This window comes from Kuraishia capsulata, genomic scaffold (genome assembly GCF_000576695.1).
Source record: "Kuraishia capsulata CBS 1993 genomic scaffold, Kuraishia_capsulata_scaffold_2, whole genome shotgun sequence".
NCBI lineage: Eukaryota > Fungi > Ascomycota > Pichiomycetes > Pichiales > Pichiaceae > Kuraishia > Kuraishia capsulata.
Window position 1 is genome coordinate 785,164 of NW_019172951.1, and position 24,403 is coordinate 809,566.

General features: G+C 44.0%; 11 protein-coding genes across 11 annotated transcripts; 7 read left to right on the forward strand and 4 right to left on the reverse strand.

Annotated features, from left to right (window-relative positions):
- Positions 1-370: 370 nt before the first annotated feature.
- On the reverse strand, positions 371-2,155 carry KUCA_T00001700001 (uncharacterized protein; the record flags this gene model as incomplete). The annotated part of the gene is made up of 1 exon (XM_022603906.1): positions 371-2,155. One exon carries the CDS (start codon positions 2,153-2,155, stop codon positions 371-373), a length of 1,785 nt encoding a protein of 594 aa, XP_022457741.1.
- Positions 2,156-2,688: 533 nt separating this feature from the next.
- On the forward strand, positions 2,689-4,047 carry KUCA_T00001701001 (uncharacterized protein; the record flags this gene model as incomplete). Its single annotated transcript, XM_022603909.1, has 1 exon — positions 2,689-4,047. The coding sequence occupies one exon, from the start codon at positions 2,689-2,691 to the stop codon at positions 4,045-4,047; it is 1,359 nt and encodes a 452-aa protein (XP_022457742.1).
- A 346-nt stretch (positions 4,048-4,393) lies between these two features.
- Positions 4,394-6,931, forward strand: KUCA_T00001702001 (uncharacterized protein; the record flags this gene model as incomplete). The annotated part of the gene is made up of 1 exon (XM_022603910.1): positions 4,394-6,931. One exon carries the CDS (start codon positions 4,394-4,396, stop codon positions 6,929-6,931), a length of 2,538 nt encoding a protein of 845 aa, XP_022457743.1.
- A 221-nt stretch (positions 6,932-7,152) lies between these two features.
- On the forward strand, positions 7,153-7,485 carry KUCA_T00001703001 (uncharacterized protein; the record flags this gene model as incomplete). The annotated part of the gene is made up of 1 exon (XM_022603911.1): positions 7,153-7,485. The coding sequence occupies one exon, from the start codon at positions 7,153-7,155 to the stop codon at positions 7,483-7,485; it is 333 nt and encodes a 110-aa protein (XP_022457744.1).
- A 153-nt stretch (positions 7,486-7,638) lies between these two features.
- KUCA_T00001704001 (uncharacterized protein) lies at positions 7,639-8,985 on the reverse strand (the record flags this gene model as incomplete). Its single annotated transcript, XM_022603912.1, has 1 exon — positions 7,639-8,985. The coding sequence occupies one exon, from the start codon at positions 8,983-8,985 to the stop codon at positions 7,639-7,641; it is 1,347 nt and encodes a 448-aa protein (XP_022457745.1).
- Positions 8,986-10,356: 1,371 nt separating this feature from the next.
- KUCA_T00001705001 (uncharacterized protein) lies at positions 10,357-10,563 on the reverse strand (the record flags this gene model as incomplete). The annotated part of the gene is made up of 1 exon (XM_022603913.1): positions 10,357-10,563. One exon carries the CDS (start codon positions 10,561-10,563, stop codon positions 10,357-10,359), a length of 207 nt encoding a protein of 68 aa, XP_022457746.1.
- A 271-nt stretch (positions 10,564-10,834) lies between these two features.
- On the forward strand, positions 10,835-11,120 carry KUCA_T00001706001 (uncharacterized protein; the record flags this gene model as incomplete). Its single annotated transcript, XM_022603914.1, has 2 exons — positions 10,835-10,895; positions 10,999-11,120. The coding sequence occupies 2 exons, from the start codon at positions 10,835-10,837 to the stop codon at positions 11,118-11,120; spliced, it is 183 nt and encodes a 60-aa protein (XP_022457747.1).
- A 423-nt stretch (positions 11,121-11,543) lies between these two features.
- KUCA_T00001707001 (uncharacterized protein) lies at positions 11,544-13,730 on the forward strand (the record flags this gene model as incomplete). The annotated part of the gene is made up of 1 exon (XM_022603915.1): positions 11,544-13,730. One exon carries the CDS (start codon positions 11,544-11,546, stop codon positions 13,728-13,730), a length of 2,187 nt encoding a protein of 728 aa, XP_022457748.1.
- A 165-nt stretch (positions 13,731-13,895) lies between these two features.
- Positions 13,896-17,873, forward strand: KUCA_T00001708001 (uncharacterized protein; the record flags this gene model as incomplete). The annotated part of the gene is made up of 1 exon (XM_022603916.1): positions 13,896-17,873. The coding sequence occupies one exon, from the start codon at positions 13,896-13,898 to the stop codon at positions 17,871-17,873; it is 3,978 nt and encodes a 1,325-aa protein (XP_022457749.1).
- A 113-nt stretch (positions 17,874-17,986) lies between these two features.
- KUCA_T00001709001 (uncharacterized protein) lies at positions 17,987-18,538 on the reverse strand (the record flags this gene model as incomplete). The annotated part of the gene is made up of 1 exon (XM_022603917.1): positions 17,987-18,538. The coding sequence occupies one exon, from the start codon at positions 18,536-18,538 to the stop codon at positions 17,987-17,989; it is 552 nt and encodes a 183-aa protein (XP_022457750.1).
- Positions 18,539-18,748: 210 nt separating this feature from the next.
- On the forward strand, positions 18,749-24,250 carry KUCA_T00001710001 (uncharacterized protein; the record flags this gene model as incomplete). The annotated part of the gene is made up of 1 exon (XM_022603918.1): positions 18,749-24,250. The coding sequence occupies one exon, from the start codon at positions 18,749-18,751 to the stop codon at positions 24,248-24,250; it is 5,502 nt and encodes a 1,833-aa protein (XP_022457751.1).
- Between the last annotated feature and the right edge of the window lie 153 nt (positions 24,251-24,403).

The following is a 24,403-nucleotide window of genomic DNA, read 5'->3' on the forward strand; positions in this document are numbered from 1 at the left end:
TTAATGTTTGGGAAGAATCAGCAACGATGATTTTAAGGAATTTCAAAAATTTGGGGAAAGTTAGAAAAATGTCACTCATGCGAGCCAAGCTCATCACTCTTATTAGCGGCCCAAACAGGAAAGACCGCAACCTCGGGTATCCGCACATTCCGCAACGAATTCTCATCCGAGCAGCTAATAATATAAAAAATTGAGATAATTTACAAAAACAATAAAATTCGGCGCAAGTCATAAGTATAAAGGCGTAAAAAGAACTAAGGAAATAACTAACTAAAATTCGAGTAAGAGATACGGTCAGGGTCATAATTGACGTAGTATGCACAGGGAAGTTCTGACCGCAGGAGCGAGAATGTGCTTGAGAACACTTTGTTCAGGCGAAATATGGTGGCGGAGTATCAAGACTCACAATTCCGTTTGAATTATGCGGATGTGTGGGTCCAACACTAAACTTCGCGGCTTTGGAGTTGGAGAAGTCGGAAGCTCCGTATTTGAGGAATAAATTGAGCATTTCTCTTCTGTTTGTCCCTTTAACTTCTTCAGACATCTTGGATTTGGATGGAGAGTTTGTAGAAGATGAAATGGTTGAGGTGGAACTGGAGGATGCAGCAGATGCAGTAGAACTTGATCTGGATCTTGAGCTTGAAGCTGACTTGAAGACCATGGCGGGCCCTTTCAAAGAGTCAAAATATGGGTTTGCAAAAGGCAGCGGCTTCTCTTTTTGGTAAGATGACATCGAACCTAGATTCAACAGAGGTGAGACCTTAGCAGAGGCAGCAATTGGGCGCAGCAAAGGAGGACTTGGCTCACGTCTAGAGATTGGGCCGACAGAAGAAGACTTCTGCAGTGTATTACCAGACATGGAAATGAAACGCGAAGCCCCGGAAGGCTTCCGTGACCGGGGAAACAGAGTAGAGCTGGACCAATCGCTTTCTTCGCTGGACATTGGAACATCGTGAACGACTTCTGGAAGCTTTCTGGAGATAATGCGAGCAGGCGATGTCATTGCCGAAGCAGGAACAGACGCAGCAGGACTGGACAATACAGACGAACTTTCGCTCTGTAGAGAGTTTTGCTTTGATTGATTCTTCTTCTTTTTCATCTTGATAACCCGCCTCTTTGGGGATACACCATGATCAAGGAGATGATGTGGGTTGTCTCCATTGTGCTTGTAGTATATCTTAGTTTGGAATTGCCTGATCACATCCACATTTTTGTTGATGTTTTCGAAATCCGACTCCGACAAACGCAACCTGTTGAAGCTGCGCTGCACAATGTGGTTCACATAACTCTTGGTGAGAATATCTCTATTCATTCTGTCCGCAGACAACTTTCCGCCCAATGCGAGGGTCTGTCTTGCAGTGGCCAAAGTTGTAAGTCTCATCAAAGAACCAGGAGAGATTCCCATAGGGGCTTCTGGATCGATATCCTTGAAGTTAACTCTCTTGTCGAGTAAATCATCTAGTTCTTCCCGCAACAGGTCTTTGTGGAATTGATCAAAGCTTTCCGTGGTGTACTTGAGACTGAACTTATAGAGAATACTGGGCAAGAATTCTTTAAACAGCTCTCCAATCTGAATCTCAATCTTTTTCTGAAGCAGCTGAGCCAAGGGCTTGATTCTATCAAAAGTGGAGTTGATCGATATCGACTCCAGCGGGTCGTTTTTGAAAACAAGAGTCAAACCTTTGCTCTTGGTGAACACAATGATGATAATCGTAGAGATCTTTATCTGACTCAGCGTTAAGTTCAGCGGTATACTGAAACTTTCATCGGCAATCACAAATTGAGGTTTCACAAAGTTGGCCAGCTCCTCAACGCCGTCGCTGTAGGAGGGATTGCTGCGTTCGATCAGGTCGTCAATCACATTATCGTTATAGATTCTCAGAGGGTTGGCTTGAACCTTGGTCCTCAGAGTAATAGACGCGTCGCCATTATAGTTCAGCTTGAAAATACCTCTGAACCTATCAGATCCCAAATCACCAATCTCCAAGATTTCGAAGTCAGGGGCCTTCTCTCCAAAGTTGAGGTCTTCAATCTGGATCTCTGAACTTAGCATATTGGGGCGGTCTCCGGTGTTGAGTGCATCATTGAGCAGCTCGGTGGACCAGGAGGACAAGGATCCCTTCTCAATAGCATTCCAATTTATCCTGAATGACATATTGAGAGCATGTATCGAGTGTGGTCTTGGTTGTTTGGTGGTTCACAAAGTCAAGATTTGCCGCTGATATACCAACAGGCTAAACTTGAACGACAGGGTGATATTCCTTGAGATAATTCAAATGCACACAATACCAATCGAAAATACAAGCGATACACACAGTCTTTTCTTAGAACTTGGAGAAGCAATGCTGGCGTCAAAGGCTAAAGCAGTGGTTTGATTCTTTTTTGCCTTTTCTCCCATCGAACCGAAATCACAGGCCAGATTACCGGATTGGGCGAATTTGTAACACGACCGTACACGACAAAATTTAGCTTTGGGAGTACACTACCAGGTCTGCCTATTCCATCGTCAGACCGACAAGGGCCAGCTCGTCAGCCTGAGTACAAAAAGGATTACACGTGGCGAAGTTGAGGTCTTGTGGAGCTTTTCATCTAATTCGCAAACCTTCGGGCAATTTATTTAAATATCGTTTATTGGCCGGTCTGCTAGCTATTTTGCAGCGTTAATTCCGGTAAGTGCACCGACATCTTATGGGGAATACTCTTTCGCAGGACAACGCAGAGACAGGTCACCACGATCACCACCACCATCATCGTCACCATTTTCAACACTCGCAAACCCCAAATTTAGAACCTTTGAAATCTCCAAGCTCACATCAATCTCCTGATCCCACGGATATGCAGCGCCCAGGGTTTCCAGACAGCTCAGTAAACCTCCCCGAGTCCCAGCATTTTGAGAACGGGTCTCCATCCAGCGAGGACGTCCGTCAAATCCCCTCAAAGGATGTTTCGATGGTTGATGTGTCCGGCGATGCAAGACTTGGCTCTTCGTCGAATTCTGGCTCCAATTCACGTTCCGGATCTGCCATGAATCTGGACTCAGCTGATGAGCTTGCAGGGCTACAGCCATTGAGAAGAAAGTCCACCTTGATTTTGACAGATGACATTGATTTTGAGAGGCTAAAACTGGGCCAGAGGCCTCCTGAGGACGATATGGTGATTGATGACGATGGTGATCTTGGTCAAGTGCCTCCTCCGGTATTCAAGCAGGATGATGTGGGGGATGAAAATAGCAGTACCAGCAACGACGTACAGCAACAGCAGAGTGGACGCAACGCACAGAGACCACCTGAGATTGAAAAGGTTCCCACCGTGATAAGATGGACCGAAGGCGGCTCGAAGGTCTACGTGACCGGTACGTTTACTGGTGGGGGAAAGATGTTTGCGTTGAATGGCCCTAGTTCCAAGGACGGCTCGTTTTCCATAAAACTGGACTTGGTTTTGGGAACGCATAGATTCAGATTCATTGTGGATAATGAGATCAGGATCAGCAACTTCATACCAACTGCCACTGATCAAATGGGTAATCTGGTGAACTACCTGGAAGTGGTTTCAAGACACCATGAAGAGCGCTCCTCTTCTATATCAGACAACAAGTCGAGGTCTTCCCTCACCACCATGGACTCCAAACTTGGTCTTACCAGAGATGATGACGACATGGGAGATGGTTACTCGAGATATCACGACGAAGATGAGGCATATGTGACTCCCGAAACGGTTTACACCACCTCTGTGCCTGCTATTTTCACTGATCCAAAGGTCATGGAGCAATACTACCTGACTTTGGATAACCAGCAAAACGGAACCGGGAATAATAACCAGCAATGGTTGATTCCTCCCCAATTACCTCCTCACCTCGAAAACGTGATCTTGAACAGCTACAACAATGCCGATAAGGATAACACCAGTGGTGCTCTCTCTATCCCCAATCACGTGGTCCTCAACCATCTAGCAACAACCAGCATCAAACACAACACCCTGGCGGTTGCAAGTGTTGTGCGGTATAAGAAGAAGTATGTGACACAAATTTTGTACGCTCCATTGCAATAAAAAGCTCGAAATACCTTTTAATTCTCATATCGTAAGGACTGAAAAACTTGTGTGCCTCTCTGCCAGATTTACAGGCGTCTCCACAAAGGCGTGTACTTACCAAACTATTTGCCGCGCGCAAAAGCAGAGATCGCATTTGGACGAAACGTAAACAGACGAGCTTAGTGTATCTGTGGAGACTTGAAAGTACTGAGTATCCTTACGTCTTCAGTTTACCGCATTTCCTCATCAATTTGTTTGACAAAGATAGTCCATTTGAGAAACAGTTCTCTAGATACTCGAAAGCTGAAACGGAAAACTGCGGCCAGCCTAGCGTGGGGCATCTGCAGTACATACACTCACGGCAATGTCTAAAGAGTCCACAATAACGGTCGCGGTCAGGGTCCGACCTCTCACAGATTCCGAGAAAGTCAGATTGGAAACGGCTGATGAAGGAAGTCAAAAGTTTCTGGGAGATGGCTCCCTCGCAACAGATGAAACTTCTAACCAGGTGAAGGTCAACACCAGAAACACCAACTGCAATATCCGGAAGGTTCTGAGTGTGGTGGATGACAGAATGTTGATTTTCGATCCACCAGAGTCCAACTTCTTGGTGGAGAAAGACAGCAACATCTTGGGGAGGCGGGGACCTGAAAAGTTCAAGACCAACAATACAAGAATGAGGGAAAGAAAGTTCGTTTTTGATAGATTGTTCGACGAAGATGCAGACCAAGGCGAAGTATTCAACAATACCACGAGACCATTACTTGACAGCGTGTTAGACGGGTTCAATGCTACTGTTTTTGCATATGGTGCCACCGGCTGCGGAAAGACTCACACTATATCAGGTACTCCGGACGATCCTGGGATCATCTTCCTCACGATGGCAGCCTTATTTCAGAAAATAGACGAACGCCGAGACTCCCAGGTGATTGAGCTCACTCTCAGCTATTTGGAGATATACAACGAAACAATTAGAGACCTACTCAACCCACAGACCAACGGGAAGCCGTTGATATTGAGAGAGGATAAACAGAATCACATGACTGTGGCCAATCTGACCAGTCATAAACCATCTTCTGTGGAAGAAGTCATGGATATGATACTAGAGGGAAACATGAACAGAACTGTTTCACCAACTGAAGCCAATGCGACTTCTTCCAGGTCCCATGCTGTATTACAGATAAACATCACACAGAGGGCAAAAACAGCAGAGATCAACGAAGAACACACGTTTGCAACTCTTTCAATTATCGATCTGGCTGGAAGCGAGAGAGCGTCGGTTTCCAAGAACAGAGGTGAAAGGTTTCAGGAAGGTGCCAACATTAACAAATCGTTGCTCGCTCTGGGAAACTGCATCAATGCGTTGTGTGATTCTCATAAAGGATGTCATGTTCCCTACAGAAACTCAAAACTGACCAGACTTCTCAAGTTCTCTCTTGGTGGTAACTGCAAGACGGTGATGATTGTATGCGTTTCTCCTTCTTCTCAGCATTATGACGAAACCTTGAATACGCTCAAGTATGCAAACAGAGCAAAGGAGATCAAAACAAAACTGGCAAGGAACCAACACAATGTCAGCAGGCACGTTGGTTCTTATCTGAAAATGATAGAAGAACAGAGACGAGAGATTGCAGAATTGAAAGAGAAGGAAGGAAGTTTACTTCGAGTTCAGTTGGAAAAGGAAAAGTCGCAGCAGTCTTCTTGTCAGAAGCACCTTGCGAAGTCTCTTGACGAATTGAAGAACTCCATTGCCAATATGACCCAGCCTAAGATTTTCAAGGCATCTTTACTGGCTAGAAGAAGGATGCTGTTTACGGATCGAAATTGTTTGGTTCAGTTGATGAGCATGATGGAGAAGTCTGAGGTGTCTGCCGCATCTCACACCACCAAAGAGCTTGCTCGCAAATTGATTGAAGATATCAGTATAAGAATCAAGGAAATCGAAAAAAAATACTCTCAACAATCAGACCTGGACACGATTTTGGAAAAAACTTCTAAGCTAATGCTCAGAAAACTCGAGGAAATGGAAGGCTGGTCTGAGTTCTACTCGGCACTTTTCAATGCCTCTGTCAGTCTGCTCAAAGAGTTTGTGAATCGCGAGATTTTGACTTTGGCCTCTATCAGCGAGGACGACGCAACTTCACCCAGTCGACTATTTGAAGTAATATCTCTCTGCCTTGTCGGCAGAGGCTCATCTGGAAAGACGTCCGAGGAAGACGCAAATATCTTTGTGGAATTGAACGAATCATTGGATCAATTCGTCAAGGAAGGTTTCACATATAATTATTCTCTGATACCAAAGAGCTCTGGTTCCCCACAGGATAAGTTTTCTTCTCCGCCAAATCAGCCTGCCCACATATTATCAAACTTCCAAAAGTCAAGCAAAAAGCATGAGCCCTTGGTGTTTCGGGGTCGCAATTACGCTACTGCCTCGCCGATCACGAAGGCTTCAAAAAAGACCATATTGAAGGGCCTCAAATCGCCAAATAGAATGTCTGCCAAACTGAAGAAGAGAGTGAGATGGGAAATTCCTTTCTCGGCTGATCAAGAAGTCGACCGGGATTTTGATGAGGATGTAAGTATGGAGCACATGGTTTCACCGCTAGTCATGAAGAGTGATCCTGAAATGAGATATTCCAACTCGGACGATATGGAGATCTCTCCTCAAATCAAAAGCTCAACGGTCCAGACATCGTCGCTGGGGGAATTGCGATCTAGTCCGCTTTCAGGAAAGCGGAAGATTGTTCCGCTAACGGCCAGAACTATCAAATCTTCTCTGACTTCTCAGCAGCTGCTCCCCTCGTTACCTCCAAGGCTTTTGTCAGTGATCTCAACTCCCGAGGACGTGGTGATGAAAGATGAGTCCTCTGATAAGCAGATAATTGGTGATGATATTATATAATGAACACAGCAACTAGGAATGAGCACTTATATTAGCGTTATCAACTTAGCGTTACCAATACCATGATACTTCTGTAGTGGTAATACCTGTAATGTCATTGGATTGAGCCGCACGTGCTGTGCATAGCTCAATGGTCCGGTCAAAAACAATTGCCCGCAAGCTCTTCAGGCTTTCTATAGTCTATAGCAGAGCTGATATTGAATAACCCACAGCCCATATCAATGAGAATCACAGTAAGAATACAGATACGGCAATTTGCTTCTTGTGCTAGAAGTCTTCAACAGCAGGCGTCACAGCCCCTGACAAAACCGCCAAAGCCAATAAGTCCACACGTATGTTACTCGCACTCACTATCATCTGGCTTGATAACTAACATCATACTTTCAGGCTGCCATATACAAAGAATTTGGAATTCCCTGGATAAAAGTGGTTGGTACTGCATTTGTGTCATACTACGGTTTAATCTACCTTTGGCAGTTCCTGGAAAGCTCGGAACCACAGGTCGCAAAAGTAGTGGAAGAATAAGAGATGAAACTGAAGTCAATTCATGCTGATTATACAGTTCAGATATGTATTTCTGAAAAGTCAAAGATTCCATCGAACCTTGTCATTTTCGACGTCCGTCATAGGTGAGAGTGCTCAAAGCGTGTAGATCTAACTATACGAGCATTATATTGAGACCCATTCATAAGTGGGAGAGAGCAAGCCTAAACCTGCACCTCCTCAGAAAGCTTCTTAGCCACAGCATCCAAGAATTCGGTGGTGGTGACATAAGATGATCTTTCGGTGTGACCACCAGCAAGGGCCAGGTCCTTGGTCATGATTCCATCAATCTGAACGGTGTCAATGACAATCTTCTCAAGCTTGTTGGCAAAGTCAACCACATCTGGGGTGTTGTCAAGTCTACCTCTTTGGGCCAAACCTCTGGTCCATGCAAAAATCGAGGCGATGGAGTTGGTCGAAGTCTCCTTACCTTGCTGGTGTTGTCTGTAGTGACGGGTGACGGTTCCATGGGCTGCCTCACTTTCAAAGGTCTTTCCATCTGGGGTCATCAAGACAGAGGTCATGAGACCAAGAGATCCGAAACCCTGGGCAACGATATCGGATTGGACATCACCGTCATAGTTCTTCAATGCAAGGACAAATCCACCCTTGGACTTGATCATTTGAGCGACCATGTCGTCAATTAGACGATGCTCGTACCAGATACCCTGAGCCTCGAACTTGGCCTTGTATTCAGCATCATAGATCTCCTGGAAAATATCCTTGAATCTACCATCGTATTTCTTCAGGATTGTGTTCTTTGTAGACAAAAACAGGTTCAGCTTCTTAGTGAGTGCCATGTTGAAGGAGGAATGCGCAAATCCTCTGATAGACTCGTCCGTGTTGTACATGGCCAAGCCCACGCCAGATCCCTTGTAGTCAAACACCTTGTAAGTCTGTGGTTCACCACCGTCAGCTGGGGTGTACTTCAATTCAAGAGTACCAGCACCAGGGATCACCAGATCGGTGGCCTTGTACTGGTCACCGTGGGCATGACGACCAATGATGATTGGTTTATCCCAACCAGGAACGATTCTTGGGACTCTGGATCCAATGACGATTGGTTCCCTGAACACAGTTCCACCCAAAATGTTTCTGATGGTACCGTTTGGAGACAACCACATCTTCTTAAGGCCAAACTCCTTGACTCTGGCCTCATCCGGAGTGATAGTGGCACACTTGATACCCACTCCGTATTCCTTGATGGCATTGGCTGCATCGATAGTGATCTGGTCATTGGTCTCGTCTCTGGCCTGAACACTCAAGTCATAGTATTTCAGATCAACGTCAAGGTAAGGATTGATCAGTTTGTCTTTGATGATTTTCCAGATAATACGGGTCATTTCATCACCGTCAAGTTCGACAACTGGAGTCTTGACCTTGATCTTGTCCATGTTAACTATGGAGCTGGAGAATAGACGGATGCTCGAGCTGGTGAACCCGGCATAGCATTGTGGGGCCTTGAAACCAGTCGAGGCAGATCTCAGGGTTGATTTTGACAAGCGCAACATGTTTGGAATAAATGGTATCAACCGATAATTGTACTTTTCAAATCTTGAAAGAGGAGTACGGTGACATTTTTCAGTTACTCATAGTGATGAGCTTGGGCGTGTGAGTCCATCAATTTCCCCGATACCGGCGAGCAACGTTCCGGATCCGGCAATACTAGCGCGGACCGCTGGAAACCGGCTCCAGAAACATAAAATTGTAATTTTGAAGGCAAAAATCATGGTATATGCATTGAACAGAATCAGACTGCATTGCACGTTTTTGTTTGAACCGTTTGCCTCACCAGTGTCTGCAAAGGCTTGGATTCAAAACACAACACAATCCTTTGTTGTATCCAGACTCTCCTACCAGTAGTTACCTGAGACCTTTTTCCTAAAACAAGAACTTGAGAATATTCATAAATTGTAGTATTGATTTATGTTGCAACCACAACAGGTGTTGTCGATATTCTCACGGCTTGTAAACCCGATATACTGCACTCTGTGAACTGGAGTTGTGGTACGCTGAAAGCACAACGGCAAATCTTTCCATTCTTGCAAAACTGAGCACTGTTATACGAAAATCCGTTTCGCACACAACTTGTGCCCATCTGCAGGTGCCGGCACATGTCCTTGGATAGACTGCTACTTTAAAGCACTGAAAAATTCCAAGAAGATTACAATCAAACTGCGGTCTAAGCACAAAATAAACCCTACAGAAAACTTCGTTTTTAGAATAAGCTTGTTCTTATTGCGTGATATCGATTGGGAATATTGTGAAAAAACTCAAATTGGCCTGGCATGCTAGAAGAGGTCTAACTTTTATCACATTAACCGTTAGTGCGGCACAGACCAAAGAGTAGAACTGTTCCTCCTCTTTAATCCACATTCACACATTCATATACGGGCAGTGATTCAATTAAAGTTTATCCCGTTTCGTTTAAAGCTGCATTTGTCAAAAGTCTCGCTATTTGGGAGTTTTCGGAACAGCGCCAGTCCGCAACGTATGAGCTCAGTGTACGTTTAGAATCTACATCAGCAGTCTTTTCGAATTCCCTTTGAATTTAAGAGTATCATATATGTCATATACAAATATGTATAAGGCTATACACGAGTTATAGATGTGTTGTTCAAGTTGGCAGCGTCAGACGCACTTCACCATTGTATAACAACTTCGGCGTGAGTGCTCTGGGTGATCATGACGGCTGACATCCTCAAGAGTTTTTGTTTGTAATTGAATGCTATCTCGGGTTTCTTGTTCTTTTCTTATGCGATTAACAGGCTATGCTGGTGATATTCGAAAAAACTTAAAGGTTACCGGATCTCTTCAATTGCACGTAACAGGCAAAGAATGGAAGGCCGAATCCAACAACTAATGCATGGTTAGTAAACAGTTCAACAGCAGCTGACAAATATAGAGTGGAACATACTAAAAAAGGCGAAATGTGGAACAGCGTATGGGATCTTTCTGTCCTTGACCTTGAATGGCAAGTTAGAGTAGATTCCACCATCGTGGCCAGAGAACGCCTGTCTCGAGGACGAGAACATTCTCTTGGAAGACAGTTGCTTCAATTGTTGTTTCTGGGCAAGACGAGCGAGCATTGTTGATATAGTTTGATAATATAGCAAAGACTTAACAACAAGTATTTTGGTAAACTTAGTCTCTTGCGAAAACTGGTGGTGCGATGTCAGATCCGCTAGAATTGAAGAGGGGTTACCCGGTTATATAGCAAAAGACAGCTCTGTGATTGGCGGGCAGCTGAGGTCAGCTGATTAGTACACGGATTCTCTAGTGTCTGAGTTCTAAGCTGATTTTTATAAAGCTCTTGTTGAACAGTTAGATTATCCATACCATATCTTATATCCATCAAAAATGGCTGTTGCTCCTATTACTGGCTCTTTGAGAAGAAAGATTATCGCTGACATCACTGTTGGTAAGTAACTGGTTGCGTATAGGACAACATACGACAGATCCTGTTGGCATGCTCGAGCCATCAACACGATTGACTGAACCACAATACTAACCCTGCTGACTAGGAATCACCCTTGGTGCTGGTTTTGCGTCATACTGGTGGTGGGGATTCCACAAGAAAACCGTGGCTGTGCGTGAAAACTACTATGCTGAATTGGCAAAGAAGAAGGCTGCTGAAGACGCCTAAACATCGATGCATTATAGAAAAATGGAAATGAAAAGCACGAAAAGCACAAAAAAATGAACAAACAGGAATCAAACGTCCTTCCAAAGGAACTGATCAACAACAGGATGTGTCCTTTTTTGAGGAACCCGATCCGAAGGTGTTCCTCGAAGAATGAACGTTTGCACTGGCAGCACCCTCTGTTATTTATATTCTAAATTATCACAGATGCGAATTCAACTCGACCATATAAATTCTGGTAAAGTTTCAAGGAACTTAAAAAAACCTAAATTGTGTAGGTTATGCCTCATAACAATTTTGGCATATTGGTATGTTAAATAGTTGTGGGTCGCTCAACAGTGTAGCCTCTGCTTTAAGACTACATGTTGTTTTGTGGAGCAGATAGAACAAGAGAATTACCCTCGCCTTCTACGTATACCTATCCAAATGCCTTCAGTTGCCAGTAAGCGGCCTATAGTTAATCTGGATGGCTTCGCTTCGCGATCTGTGCAAGATCTGGTGGAAATATTTAACCAGATAACTGCATCTGCATCCTCTCCTAGATCGAGTGGCCATCTCCTCGTGTTACAGAAGTCGCTTTCGCCAGTGATAAACTTTCTATCGCCTTTCAGCAAATTGAAAGACCTCACAGATATAAGAAGGGTTGTGTGGCTAGATGAGGATATTTTGAAGAGTAATAGGGAACCCCGTGATGTAATTGACTACGAGACATTGTTGAAGGAGTTCAAAAGTGTGGTGTTCTTGATAGAAGGGAGTATTCTGAGCATCAATTGCGTGGCTGAGATTTTGAAGACTCGAATCTTTCCTTTCACGAATAGCCTTGACGATGGAGTATCCTACTATGATCTGTCAGTGTTGGTAACCTCGAATTCGGTGAAATCTGCGGATCTCTCGTTTACAAATCTGAATGTGAGAGGCGATATCGGTCTGTACAAATGGTCTTCGTCTACTCCATTGATGCTTTCTTCGGACGTACTTTCATTAGAAAGAGAATCGGGTGGTCTCAGAGAATTGTACCAGCTTGGATCGGTGGGCGTGATATCCGATTTGGCGCAGGCGTTGCTTGATCTCATCAGGTTCTCCAAATACAACATACGAATCACCAACGAGTTTGCGAAGGGAAGCTACTCCAAAGAATTTCTGTCCATATTCAAGAATCTTCGTGAAACTCATTATAGCTCTCTCTCGCCTCAGGAGAAGAAATTATTGGATGATATAGATGACGCACTTTTTGTGGATCAGCATTCGTTCTTCGACAGGCAGTGCGATTTGATTGTTCTGGAACGCGGATTGGACTTTGTGACACCACTTTTAACCCAGCTCACGTATACAGGATTGTGTGATGAGGTGTTTGGTGTGGCTTTCAATCAAGTGGAGGTTGAAACGGAAGACGAGGAAACACAGGCTGGAGGCTCTAATCAACAGGTCTTGCGCACCAAGAAGAGCGTAAAGGTGCATCTCGAGGAGCCTCACGACGAATTATATCAGAGAATAAAAGATCTCAACTTTGCGATGGCTGCACCTTTGCTGAACTCGTATGCCAAAGATTTACAGGAGGAGTTCAACTCCAGGCATCAGGCCAAGGATATTTCACAGATAAAGAGCTTTGTGTCCAAGCTAGTGGATTTAACTGCCAATCAGAACTTTCTCAAGAATCATACCTTATTGGCGGAATCCTTAATCAAGACAATTAAGACTGATTCTGCCCAGGATGAAGCTCTAGACGAGCTACAGGGAGACCTACGTGACACCAGCCAAAGCAATTATTTCAACGCGTTTCTCGAACTTCAACAGGATATTTTGGCAAATAACTTGGACAACAAAGCCAATTACAAAGCAATTACGGAGTTTCTATACATGTTCGAGCCTCCTTTTGACGATGTTATGAGACTGTTGATACTTACCAGTATCGTAAAGCATGGGATACGAGAGTCTGAGTACAAAATGTTTCAAAAAGAACTAGTGGAGACATATGGAATCAAGGTGGGTCCGATAATGGGGAGATTGAAGGAAATGAAATTATTTTGCCCCAGAGAGCACCAGGATTACACCTTCTTGCCAAGTCTGGATATCTCTGCTCCACAAGCTAATTCTGCTTCCACAAACACCGGAAAACTGGGCTCAGTTCAATTGATAAATGACTTTAAAAATCTTGAAGCTTACTTGAAGCTAATGCCGGTGGTGGAGAATCCTGATTTGGCTAATCCAACGGAGCCGGATTTTGCCTTCCCTGGTTATGTTCCTGTCTTCACGAGGCTGGTGGAGTCTATCTATTCGAGGGATTTCATGCAGGAATCATCCAAAGCGACAAACAGACCAGGCTGGAAAGGATTTCAGCGCCTAGGCAACCTTCTTGATGGTCCTATGGAAGAAAATGTTCTGGTCCCAGACTCTAAGAAACAGCTATTTGGCACTCCTCCTCCACCTTTGAGACAACGGGCCAAAGATGACACCCTTGAGGAGCTCGTCATAGTGGTGGCGATTGGTGGCATCTCCCACGGAGAACTATCCACTCTGAGGTTCGTTATGAGCAAATTTCCTTCGAAACGGCTACTAGTGCTAACGTCTGGGGTAATCAGAGCCTCCGATGTTATAAGTCAAGCCGCATCTTAGAGGCCGGGTAACGCATAGTCATCACTTGCATTCACACGACTGATTTTTTTTATAAATTTCAATCAAGATGTATAATATGGAGTTCAGTTTGGAATTGATTTGAATATTCTATACTTAAGAAGTAGGCATTTGTGCTTGACATATAAAAATATTGTCCCAGTCAGAATGAGAAATTTGACACTTCTGAACAAAGGAAGGCTGGAGCCTGTGTCGCGAACCTACCCCGACCTCAAGGTGGTGGCCTCAGTGTTCAATACTGTTAATGATAGTATCACGATAGCTCTGCAAGGGGTGGATATTATTGAAGTTCAGCAGTTTGTAAAGGATGGGTCCCAAAATGTTCTGGCATCGTTTGCAATCGCTGAAAATGACAGGCTGCTCTCGTTCAGTGAATTTTCAGACCTTTCACAGCTGATATTTGCGTTTGAACAAGGTGACATTGTGATAGCTAACTACGACGCACAATCCCCTGATTCTGATACGACCACTGTTGAGATTGTTGGCTCAATTGACTGTGGCCTTTTGGCGGCATCTTGGTCGTACGACGAAGAGATTTTTGCATTGCTCACTGGCGAACGGAACCTGGTTTTGCTTTCACGCACTTTTGAACCTGTATCGGAGGTGTTTTTGAATCCCGAAGATGTCACTATAAGCAACCAGGTTTCTGTTGGATGGGGTAAGAAAGAAACTCAATTCAAAGGACGAGGAGTCAAAGCATTAGAAAGAGAGAAACTTGCCCTTACACATGCAGGTGTTGATTTTGAGAAAGACCCAAATTTAAGAGACCCAACGCTGCGCACACTAGAAGCTGGAGAACTCAGTTCCTCCGACTCTTTTGACTGCAAAATCTCATGGAGGGGTGACTGTGAATATCTGTCGATATCCTCTGTTGAGACTGTGGAAAATTCTCAACGTAGAGTCATTAGGGTATATTCGCGTTCTGGTGAGCTGGACAGCTGCTCGGAGGCCGTAAACGGTCATGAGGCCGCACTTGCATGGAAGCCCCAAGGATCCCTCATTGCTTCTACCCAAACCACTCATGTTGAAAGTATTGACTACGAATCTGGTGAACATGCACTTGAAGAAGTTACAAATTTAATATTCTTCGAAAGAAATGGTCTGCGACATGGTGAGTTCAACACAAGACTGCCTAGCGGTAGCATCAAAGATATTGCATGGTCCAGCACTAGTGAAGTGTTGGCTTTCCAACTTGAAAATTCTATTCAACTTTGGACGACAAAAAATTACCATTGGTCTCTGAAGCAGGAAATATTGACGGAAAATATGAGATCTATACTGTTTATCAAGTTCCACCCCGAGAAGCCACTACAGGTCATGGTAGGTACCGAAGACGTCATTGAGATTTTCGATCTGACATACTCAATAGCAGCAGGACCAACAGCAGCTCCCCTTGATCTGGGTATGATTGCCAATATTGATGGTAGCGAAGTAGGTGTTACGCCGCTTTCTGTTGCAAACGTGCCTCCACCAATTTCGTACAGAGACATCGATTTTGGACATAACATTAATGATGTTGCAGTTTCCTCTTCCAATAGAATAATAGGTGGCATTTCAAACAACGGTGTTGGATTTGCAAGCTTTGAAACTGACAAATGGACTCCGAAGACAGGAAAGTGGCTTTTCCCTGAAGACCTGCATTGCAAGGCTGGTGAATTCAGACAGATAGCACTATGCAATGATGACGCTATTGCTGCGGTGTTGGTGGATCACGGAATTTCGTCGGAAATATTGATTCTGGAAGTCAGTGATTTAACGAAGCCTATTGTGAAAGGCTCGATTGATCTTGGATACAAAAAGTGCGTGTTGTTGAAGGCTAGATCTGACTTCCAAGCAATTACGTACCAAACAATCGATGGTCAGATTTCGGAAATTGACACTCAGAACATGACGGCCTCTGTTGTTGCCGGATTCCCTCAGCTGTGCAGCAGTTACGAGCTTATCAAGTCAACGAGCGCTTATGATTGGGGTTCGGATGTGTACTTCGCATTCGGGTTGACGTCAACTGGGAAATTGTTTGCTTTAAATCAACTTCTCTCAGGCGGTGTGACATCCTTCCTCCTCACTGAATCTCATTTGATTTACACTACAGCCCAACACCAGCTGAAATTCATTCATCTAGCCAAAAAAGAGACTTTCAGTTCAGAATCTGATGCATCTCCTTTCCAGAGCTCGGATGACGAGAGAACTCGCATGATAGAAAGAGGCTCATTGTTGGTGACTGCAACTCCTTCATCCTCTGCGGTTATTCTACAAGCTCCCAGAGGTAATCTTGAAACAATCTACCCCAGAATTATGGTGATGTCAAAAGTTCGCTCCGATATCTCTAGAAAGAAGTATAAAAAGGCTTTCTTGACATGTCGTATACATAGGATTGATCTTGATGTTTTGCACGACTACAATCCAGAATTATTTCTCGAGAACATTCCTCAGTTTATCCGTGAACTAGATTCTGTGGAGCACCTGAACTTATTTGTCTCATGTCTTCATGAGGAGGATGTCACAGTTTCCAAGTATAAGGAGACACTGGAGCTCAGCGAGACTTCTCAGGTTGCAAATGAACTTCAGGAACTCAAGCTTACTGAGTCTGATAAGCCAGAATTGAAGCAGATAAGCAAAGTGAACAAGATTTGTGACGCTATTGTTGCTATCCTACTCAAGCCAGAGTTTAAGCAGAAGTACTTGCAGACGATTATCACCGCATATGCTTGTCAGAACCCTCCCAACCTTGAGGCCGCTGTGAGACTTATCAGCTCATTCACCGATGAGACTGATATTGATGACTCAATCGAACATCTGTGTTTTCTGCAAGATGTTAACAAGCTCTACAATATTGCTCTTGGTCTCTACAACATACCAGTCACTCTGATAATTGCTCAGAAGTCGACCAAGGATCCAAAAGAGTATCTGCCGTTCCTTCAAAACCTGCACGTTCAGACTGAGCTTAGGAAAAAGTTTTTGATAGACACTCATTTGAAGAATTACGCCAAGGCATTAGATTCTTTATCCAAAATAGGTTCAGATGAGGACTCCGAGATTGATCAAGAAATTTTAGATTACGTCGTCGAGCATTCCCTTTATCTGCATGCTCTCAGCATATATCGCTACGATAGCCACAAGTTCGACGCTATTCTAAGTGCATATGCTCACTACCTCCACGACCAGGGTAACTTCATAGAGTCTGCTCTAGGCTTTGAGCAGCTTGGCTCATATGAAGATGCAATGGATAATTATGTTCTTGCAAAGAAATGGAAGGAAGCCATTGCTATTTCCCTGAGACCTGATCTCAAGGAGAAGAGACATGCCGGTGTATGTGAGACTCTGGTGAGCTCATTGACTGAGTCGCACGACTACTACAGTGCAGCCTTGATAGAAATCAAATATTTGCACAATATCACGGCTGCTGTACGGCTGTATTGCAAAGACCACTATTACGATGAGGCTATTTTGCTATGTTCCTCAGAGAGTAGGCTCGAATTGATTGAGGAAGTGGTTGACCCTGCTCTGGGAGAAGGTTTTGGAGCCATTGCTGAACTCATCTCTGACTGCGATGGTCAGTGTAGATCGCAACTCAGACGTCTACGCGAACTAAGAGCAAAGAAAGAAGAAGATCCTAATGGGTTCTACGGTTCTGGAGCGGATGATGCTGACCATCCGGATAATGTTTCTATTGCAGCATCTGAGACTTCCACCAAAGAATCTTTCTTCACCAGGTACACTGGAAAGACTTCTGGAACAGCCAAAACAGGTGCATCCAGGCGCACATCCAAGAACAGAAGGAGAGAGGAACGTAAGAGAGCAAGAGGTAAAAAGGGAACTATTTATGAAGAGGAATATCTCGTGAAGTCTCAGGAGAGACTTATTGAGAGACTGCATACCACTCAGCCAGAAGCGAGAAGACTAATAGAGGCTCTTCTGCGCAGAGGCATGAGAGAGCAAGCATATCAGACTCAGAAGAACTTTGCTGCAGTAATGAGCTTCTTAGAGGAAAATGTGCAAGAGGTCTTCAACATCAGCGAGAGGGACAGAGAAAGAATCGATGATGACGGTCTGGTGTACTACGTTCCTGAGATACCAGCTCCGAAAATCACTGCATTTTCTTCACTTAACATTTTAGGGTATTGAATTACCGATTTCTTCTCAGCTCTTGATATCTCAGAGTCTTTCAAATCATTAATTGTCATAATTCATTGGAGCAAGGTTAGCAATGTATGAAACAATGTATATATATATCATGATCACCTGCCGTAGTAGCCTGCCTTGAGACGCTCTTGGTGCGTCAGGATCATCGTGGTGAACCCCTCGAAACAAAATCTGGTAGCGTCTGAGAGTGCCTGTCTCTTGCATCGTTCTATGGCCATAATCTTAGAATTTGTGTGACTTTTTGCAATCGCCTGAGCTTCATTATAGGTTCCGTCTTTGAGAGTGACTTTGATTGTCGCTGAAACTGCTATATCGAATTCCAGTTCGCTTCCGTCACTGCCATTGCCATCGGTGGGAGCATCGTCATGAGTATCGCCGATTCGCCTTCCTGAATTGATCTCCACTTCCATGTCACATATCGATCTTGACCACCCATCAAATCCAAAGGAATCATTCGCTATCTCCATGAGTTTGTGCAAAGGGACCGTTTTCCCAGGATTGAATCGGTTTCTTGGATACTCCAAATGAGCCGCATCGAGTTTAGCGGCATACGCTCCTATTCTGCTTGAAGCCCAATTCGTGACTGGTTTCTTGGAGAAATCGTTGAATTCAGCCTCAAAGTCATATTCAGGAAAATATGTCACCATATTTGCACGAAGAATTCATGCGTGATTGGCTGTAAAGGAGTTTCTCACCTAAATCGCGTTCAGAGACTTCAATTCTTTACGTGTTTTGTTTGTTCGTGTATCCACCATATGTCCGCCACGTCGCGATGAAGAGTAGTCTTGAGGATGCTGGTTTCGAAAAACCTTCAACTCCACAAAGCTGCCTTCAGCGCAAAACAAAATCCGGTCGGCATGGATCTTCTGGCAAATTTCATGGCACCTGTGAGTGCCTCTGCCAAGGAGGTGGAGAACTCAATCGGTACCCTTTCTGATCGGCTGGCCCACTCCACTTTGTTGACGGATCGAAGAGCAGCTGTCCTAGGACTGAAGAGTTACAGCAGACAATACCGGGAAAATGTGATTGCTAGTGGTTTGAAGGCTCTTTTAGCCACACTGAAAAGTGACCTTATGGATACTGAGATTTGTAAGGCGATTTTGGAAACTTTACTTATCCTGTTCATTCGTGGTGAAGGTGATCAGGACCTCACTCGTAATTGGATATCTCAACAATCGAGAACGCAGAATGGGAAATATCCCTCTCCAAGTCTTCTAATGAGTGATGTAACTGTTGACCAGTTTTCCATGTGGATTGCTGATGCTTTGACTCAGTCGCCTGACAATGTTTTCCTGCTAATTCAGATCCTTGAGTCGGAGGATTTCTACCTCAGATTATACGCATTACAGCTTCTGGAAGCATTGTGCTCTGTGCGTCCAGTCCGTACTAAGGAATGTGTTTTGAAATTTCCGGTGGGTGTTTCGACCATAATTGGAGTTCTAGATGATGTGAATGAGCCCATAAGAAACGAGTCTATTCTGTTACTGATGGGCCTCGTGAATGATAACTACAACATACAGAAGCTGGTTGCCTTTGAAAACACTTTTGATAAGCTATATGAGATAATTGATTCCGAGGGTGGAATTGAAGGCAGCATTGTTGTTCAGGATTGTCTCTCACTTATCATGAACCTTTTGAAGTTCAATGCCTCGAACCAGAAGCTGTTCCTCGAAACCAATTGCATCCCAAAGCTGCTTCAGCTTCTCAACCAGCCGCTTACTGTAAGCGAATATGGTCCTCTTGTCTGGAATGAGCAAAGGGTCAGTAATGTGACAACATGTTTGGAAACCTGCAGACTGTTGCTTATTGAAGGAAGCGATTCTGTCCATACCAACCAAGAGATAATGGTGAGTTCTAATATACTGATGGTGGTCTTGAAGTTGGTTTTTTCTGCAGAAACACCAAACCCTGTGCGTTCTACGGCTCTGTTGACAACCTCTGATATAATCAAAGGTAACCCAGACATCCAGCTTCAGTTCTCGCAAATTGACGTTCCATATTTGGATCCTGTTTTGCCGACCCAGACTCAAAACTATGATGACCTAATTCCCGTCAATGTGGCCCTCTTGAACTGGTGTCTGTTCTCGAATTCTGTGCATGTTTTTGACATTCGTGTGGCATCTTCGGTTGTGTTGCATGCCTACTTTGCAGGTAATGTGGATGCAAAAGAAGCTTTCATTGAAGATCAGTGGATTTCATTTCAAAAGCTCATGGGAATAAATGTTGAGGAAAAAGATGACGCTTCCTCTTTGGAGGATCAACAAACCAATGGAGACACAAAGGAGGAATTAACTGTCTCTGCCTCAAATACATCGAGTGCGTTCGATGCAAACTCGCCCCAAGGAAACTTGTTCTATACATTAACGAAAATCGAGCATGATTCACAGCTCAATCCTTACAAGTTTTGGTTTGCAGCTGTGATGCTGCTGTACTTGTTCGAGGATTGTCCAGGAGCAAAGGAGATCGCAATGGGTGTGAAACTTGGAGGTGAAAATGAAGAAGAAGATGTCATGACATTCATTCAGGCAGCTTCATATGCTCTTAGTTCTTCACTGAATTACAGTGATCAAAGAATCTCTATTGCATATCTCATGATGTTGATTGTATGGTTATATGAAGATTTTGAGGCCGTTGATATGTTTTTAGCTGATGAGTCCATTATTGACCAACTCCTGGCGTACCTTGCACAGACTTCCACTGAAAATGTGCTGGTTCAAGGTTTGGTGACGATACTTCTGGGTGTTTCTTATGAGTTTTGCAGGTCCACCTCGCCCATTCCTCGTGCACAACTCCACTCAATCTTGGTTTCGCGTCTCGGTAAAACGACTTATGTCCTCAAGGTTCTCCAATTCCAAAAACAAACTCCATTTCATGATTTTGATCCTGCCGCAATATATGACCCGGAGCGTGATATTACTGGTTTGCCCAAAGTCCTTTTTGATGCGCTGTTTGTCAATCTAGTGAAAGATAATTTTACTCGCATACGTGGGGCCATTAATCACGATCCAAACGTCGAGCCCGTTCAAAAGATATCTTTTGAGGCATACGAGAAGGTTGAAGACCAGCTTGCCGAGATTTCTTCCGCATTCGAGGCCTTTCGTACAGAGAAGCTTGAGGAAATCGAAAACAACGAAGCCACCATCGTAAACCTCAAAGATGAGCTTTCTGATCTCAAAGAGTCTCATACAAAATCTGAAGATGAGCTCTCAAAGCTTCGTGAAGCCCACACCGAAGTTTCTACTCAGCTGAAGGAAGCCACACAGGCTATCACTGCTGTTGAAAATTACAATGAAGATCTGAGCTCTAAATGTTCTGACTTACAGAAGCAGCTTGAGGCTGCCACTTCTAAGGCAGGAAAACTTGAACATGAAGGTAAGACAACCGCTGACCGTTTGGCAGAAGTCGAAAAGCAGAAGGTAACTGCTGAGAATGGTATCAACAAAATGAGCAGGGAGCTGTTCCAACTAACCAGAGAGAAAGATGCTCAAGAGAAGAGTATCAAGAACTTGGAGAAGGAACTGGCCAAGAGTAGCAAGGCTCAAGAGAAGTTGGAATCAACAATGAAAACTGCAATCAAGCAGAAAGAAGATAGAATTGCCAGTTTGGAGAATCAGCTCAACTCGATGACAACTGCCTTGAAGTCCGCTGGGCAAGACTATGCCCATCTCGAGGCTGAGCATTCTGAGTGTGGTGAAAAGTTGACGAAAGCTGATGAGTCAAACAGACAACTCATGGATAAGCTGAGGTCGGCTGCTGAGCTGATAGAGAAGTTCAAAAAAACCGATAATGAATCAAAGAAGCATATAGTTGAGCTGGAATCGTCCTCTTCATCATTGATCAAAGAGCTCGAAGATCAGCTCAGTGAAATAAAGCTCCAGCGTGATAGTTTCAAGGAAAAGCATGTTTCAGTATTGGAAGAGTTAGGATCTACCAAGGAGAAGTTGATGGAAACTGTATCCAAACATGAATCACTTTCAGAGGCTCTGAAGAAACAGTCATCTGAGTTTGAGTCCATAAAGGCTGCTTTTGAGGCAGCTCAAGCTGAGAAAGCGGAATTGTTGAGTCAGAAAAAGAAGCTGGAGAATGAACTCTCTTCTCTGAAGCAAAAGCACTCAGACTTCAGTAATCAATCAGAGACCTTGACCCGAGAACTATCTGACCTGAAATCCTCCCACGAACAGCTTCTTGGAGAAAAGATCATTCATGATTCAGCGAAAGCAGAGCTCGATTCCCAGATTGCATCTTTGAATGCAAAGATTGCTGAATTTGAGGCATCTCAGGCTGCTGACAAAAAAGATTCAGATGCCCTCTCTCAGAAGTATGAAGGCTTGTTAGCTGAGCATGATCGATTCACTGCTGAATCTGAAAAATCTTCCGTTGAACTGAAAGAATCACACGCAACGGCTATCAGCAAACTTAAATCTGAGATTGAAAGTCATCTGGAGATGCAAGCTGCTAAGGATTCGAAAACCAAAGAGTTGTCGGCAAAGATCCAGGATCTTCAGTCACTAATAGAGACCAAAGATAAGGAGCTGAAGAGGTTGAATAAGGAGAACTCTGAATTGAATACAAAGCTAAAGGCGATCGAGAAAGAAAATGAAAAGCTGACCTCGGAGCTCAATATTGTCAAGGAGGTTTCTGAGAAGAAAGAGTCCACTCTGAAGGCAGAGGTTGCTAAGTTCAAAGAGCGTAGCACTTCTCTAGCTGAAGAAAAGGCTTCCCTCAACTCCACCATTGAGATGATTTCTCAGAACATACAGTCTAAAGAAGAGGAAACCACCAAGTTTTCCAAGGATATTTCCGAGTTGAAAAAGGCTCTTGCAGATGCGGAGTCGGAAAAAACGTCTTCTCTTGAGGAGTTAGCTGCCATCAAGGTTGCGTTGACTGAGGCTCAGGCCAAGGTTGAGCGTTCTCAAAGTGACTCTGAGGCTTCCAAAGAGGAGTTCAAAAAACTGTCAAACTCGCACAAGTCACTGGAGTCTAAACTTACGAATGAAAAGGAGGTTCTCACCGAGAAAATCTCCAAATTACAATCTGAAATCTCCAAACTGCACGAAGAACTCACTCAGAAATCGAAAGAAATCGATGATGAAAGAAAGATGCTCGTGGGAAGCTCTGAATCGGCTGTGAAGGAGTACTCTGATAAGATAGCTGCCTTGGGAGACAAGCTTTCAAACTCAGAAAGGATAAACTCAGCCAAGATTTCCGACCTCGAGGATTTGAATGAAAAGCTAAAATCTCAAACCAAGCAACTCTCGCTGCAAATTGAGCAACTAAAAGCTGATCTCGTGGAGACCAAGACCAAAAATGAGGACCTAGAGAAGAAGATGGTTCTCAGCAAATCTACGTCTGATAAGCTACTTGAAAAGCTCAAAACCGATCTTAAGGCCTCAAAGAGTGAGAACGCCGAAAATATCAAGTCCATTGGTGATAAAGATGATCTTTTGCAAAAACTGCAAGCTGAGACCAAAGAGTATCAGAATTTGAAAGAGGCACATGCCACCACTTCCGCCAAAGTAAAATCTTTGGAAGACGAATTGGCCTCCAAGACTGTCAAAATCGAGGAACACTTGGCCTCGTTTAAGACGAGCACAGATGAGTTGAACAGTTTGCAAACAGAGCTAAAGGACTCGAAACAGCATTTTGAGAACTCGAAATCTACGATTGAAAAATTAGAGAAGGAGAAGCTTGAACTTTCAGCTCATGTGGAAGAGATCGAGAAGTCGCAAAAATCAGGTAATGCCGACGCTGCCAAACAGGTCGCAAGCTTGGAGCAAAAAACTAGCACTTTGCAAGACTCTTTGAACGAGGAGAAGAGCAAATATTTGACTTTGGCTAAAGAACTGGAGGGCACGAAAAGTGATCTGCAAAAGTCAGTATTAGAGGTGGAGACATTGAAAAAGAAGATTACAGAGACCGAGGTAGCTAAGTCAGATTTCGAAGCCTTGTTGGCTAAGCACAACGAGCTCGAAGTTTTGAATAAAGATCTTTCTGCTAAGCTCATGAAGTCTTCTACCAAACTCTCTGAGAATGAACAGGAACACAGTCAGACTGTGAAAGCCTTGGAGGCGGCCCAGAAAGAACTGAGTGCGGTTCAATCCAAGCAAGGTTCTGCCGAGAAGGCATCTGCTGATAAAGATAAACAGATTCTGGAACTACAAGAGTCTCTGAAAAAGTCACAACTGGAGGTATCCAAGATGGTTCCGAAGAGTGAACTAGACGATATGATGCTGCTGATGTCCGAACTGGATGATAAGAGCAAGAAATACAAGGACATGGCCTCCAAGCTGGGAGCCGAGGTCTCCAGTGATGAAGAGGATGACGATGATGACGACGATGAAGATGAAGATGAAGAATGATCTAAGGCTTTCTAGACTTGTACAATAATTTTAACAAACAGTGAGGAGATATGCTCACCGAATGCACATGCCTCGGAAGTTGGAACAGAGTGACATCTTTGCTCGGTACACGACCTCAGTCAAAATGATCTTGTCTTTACCCCACAATTACAT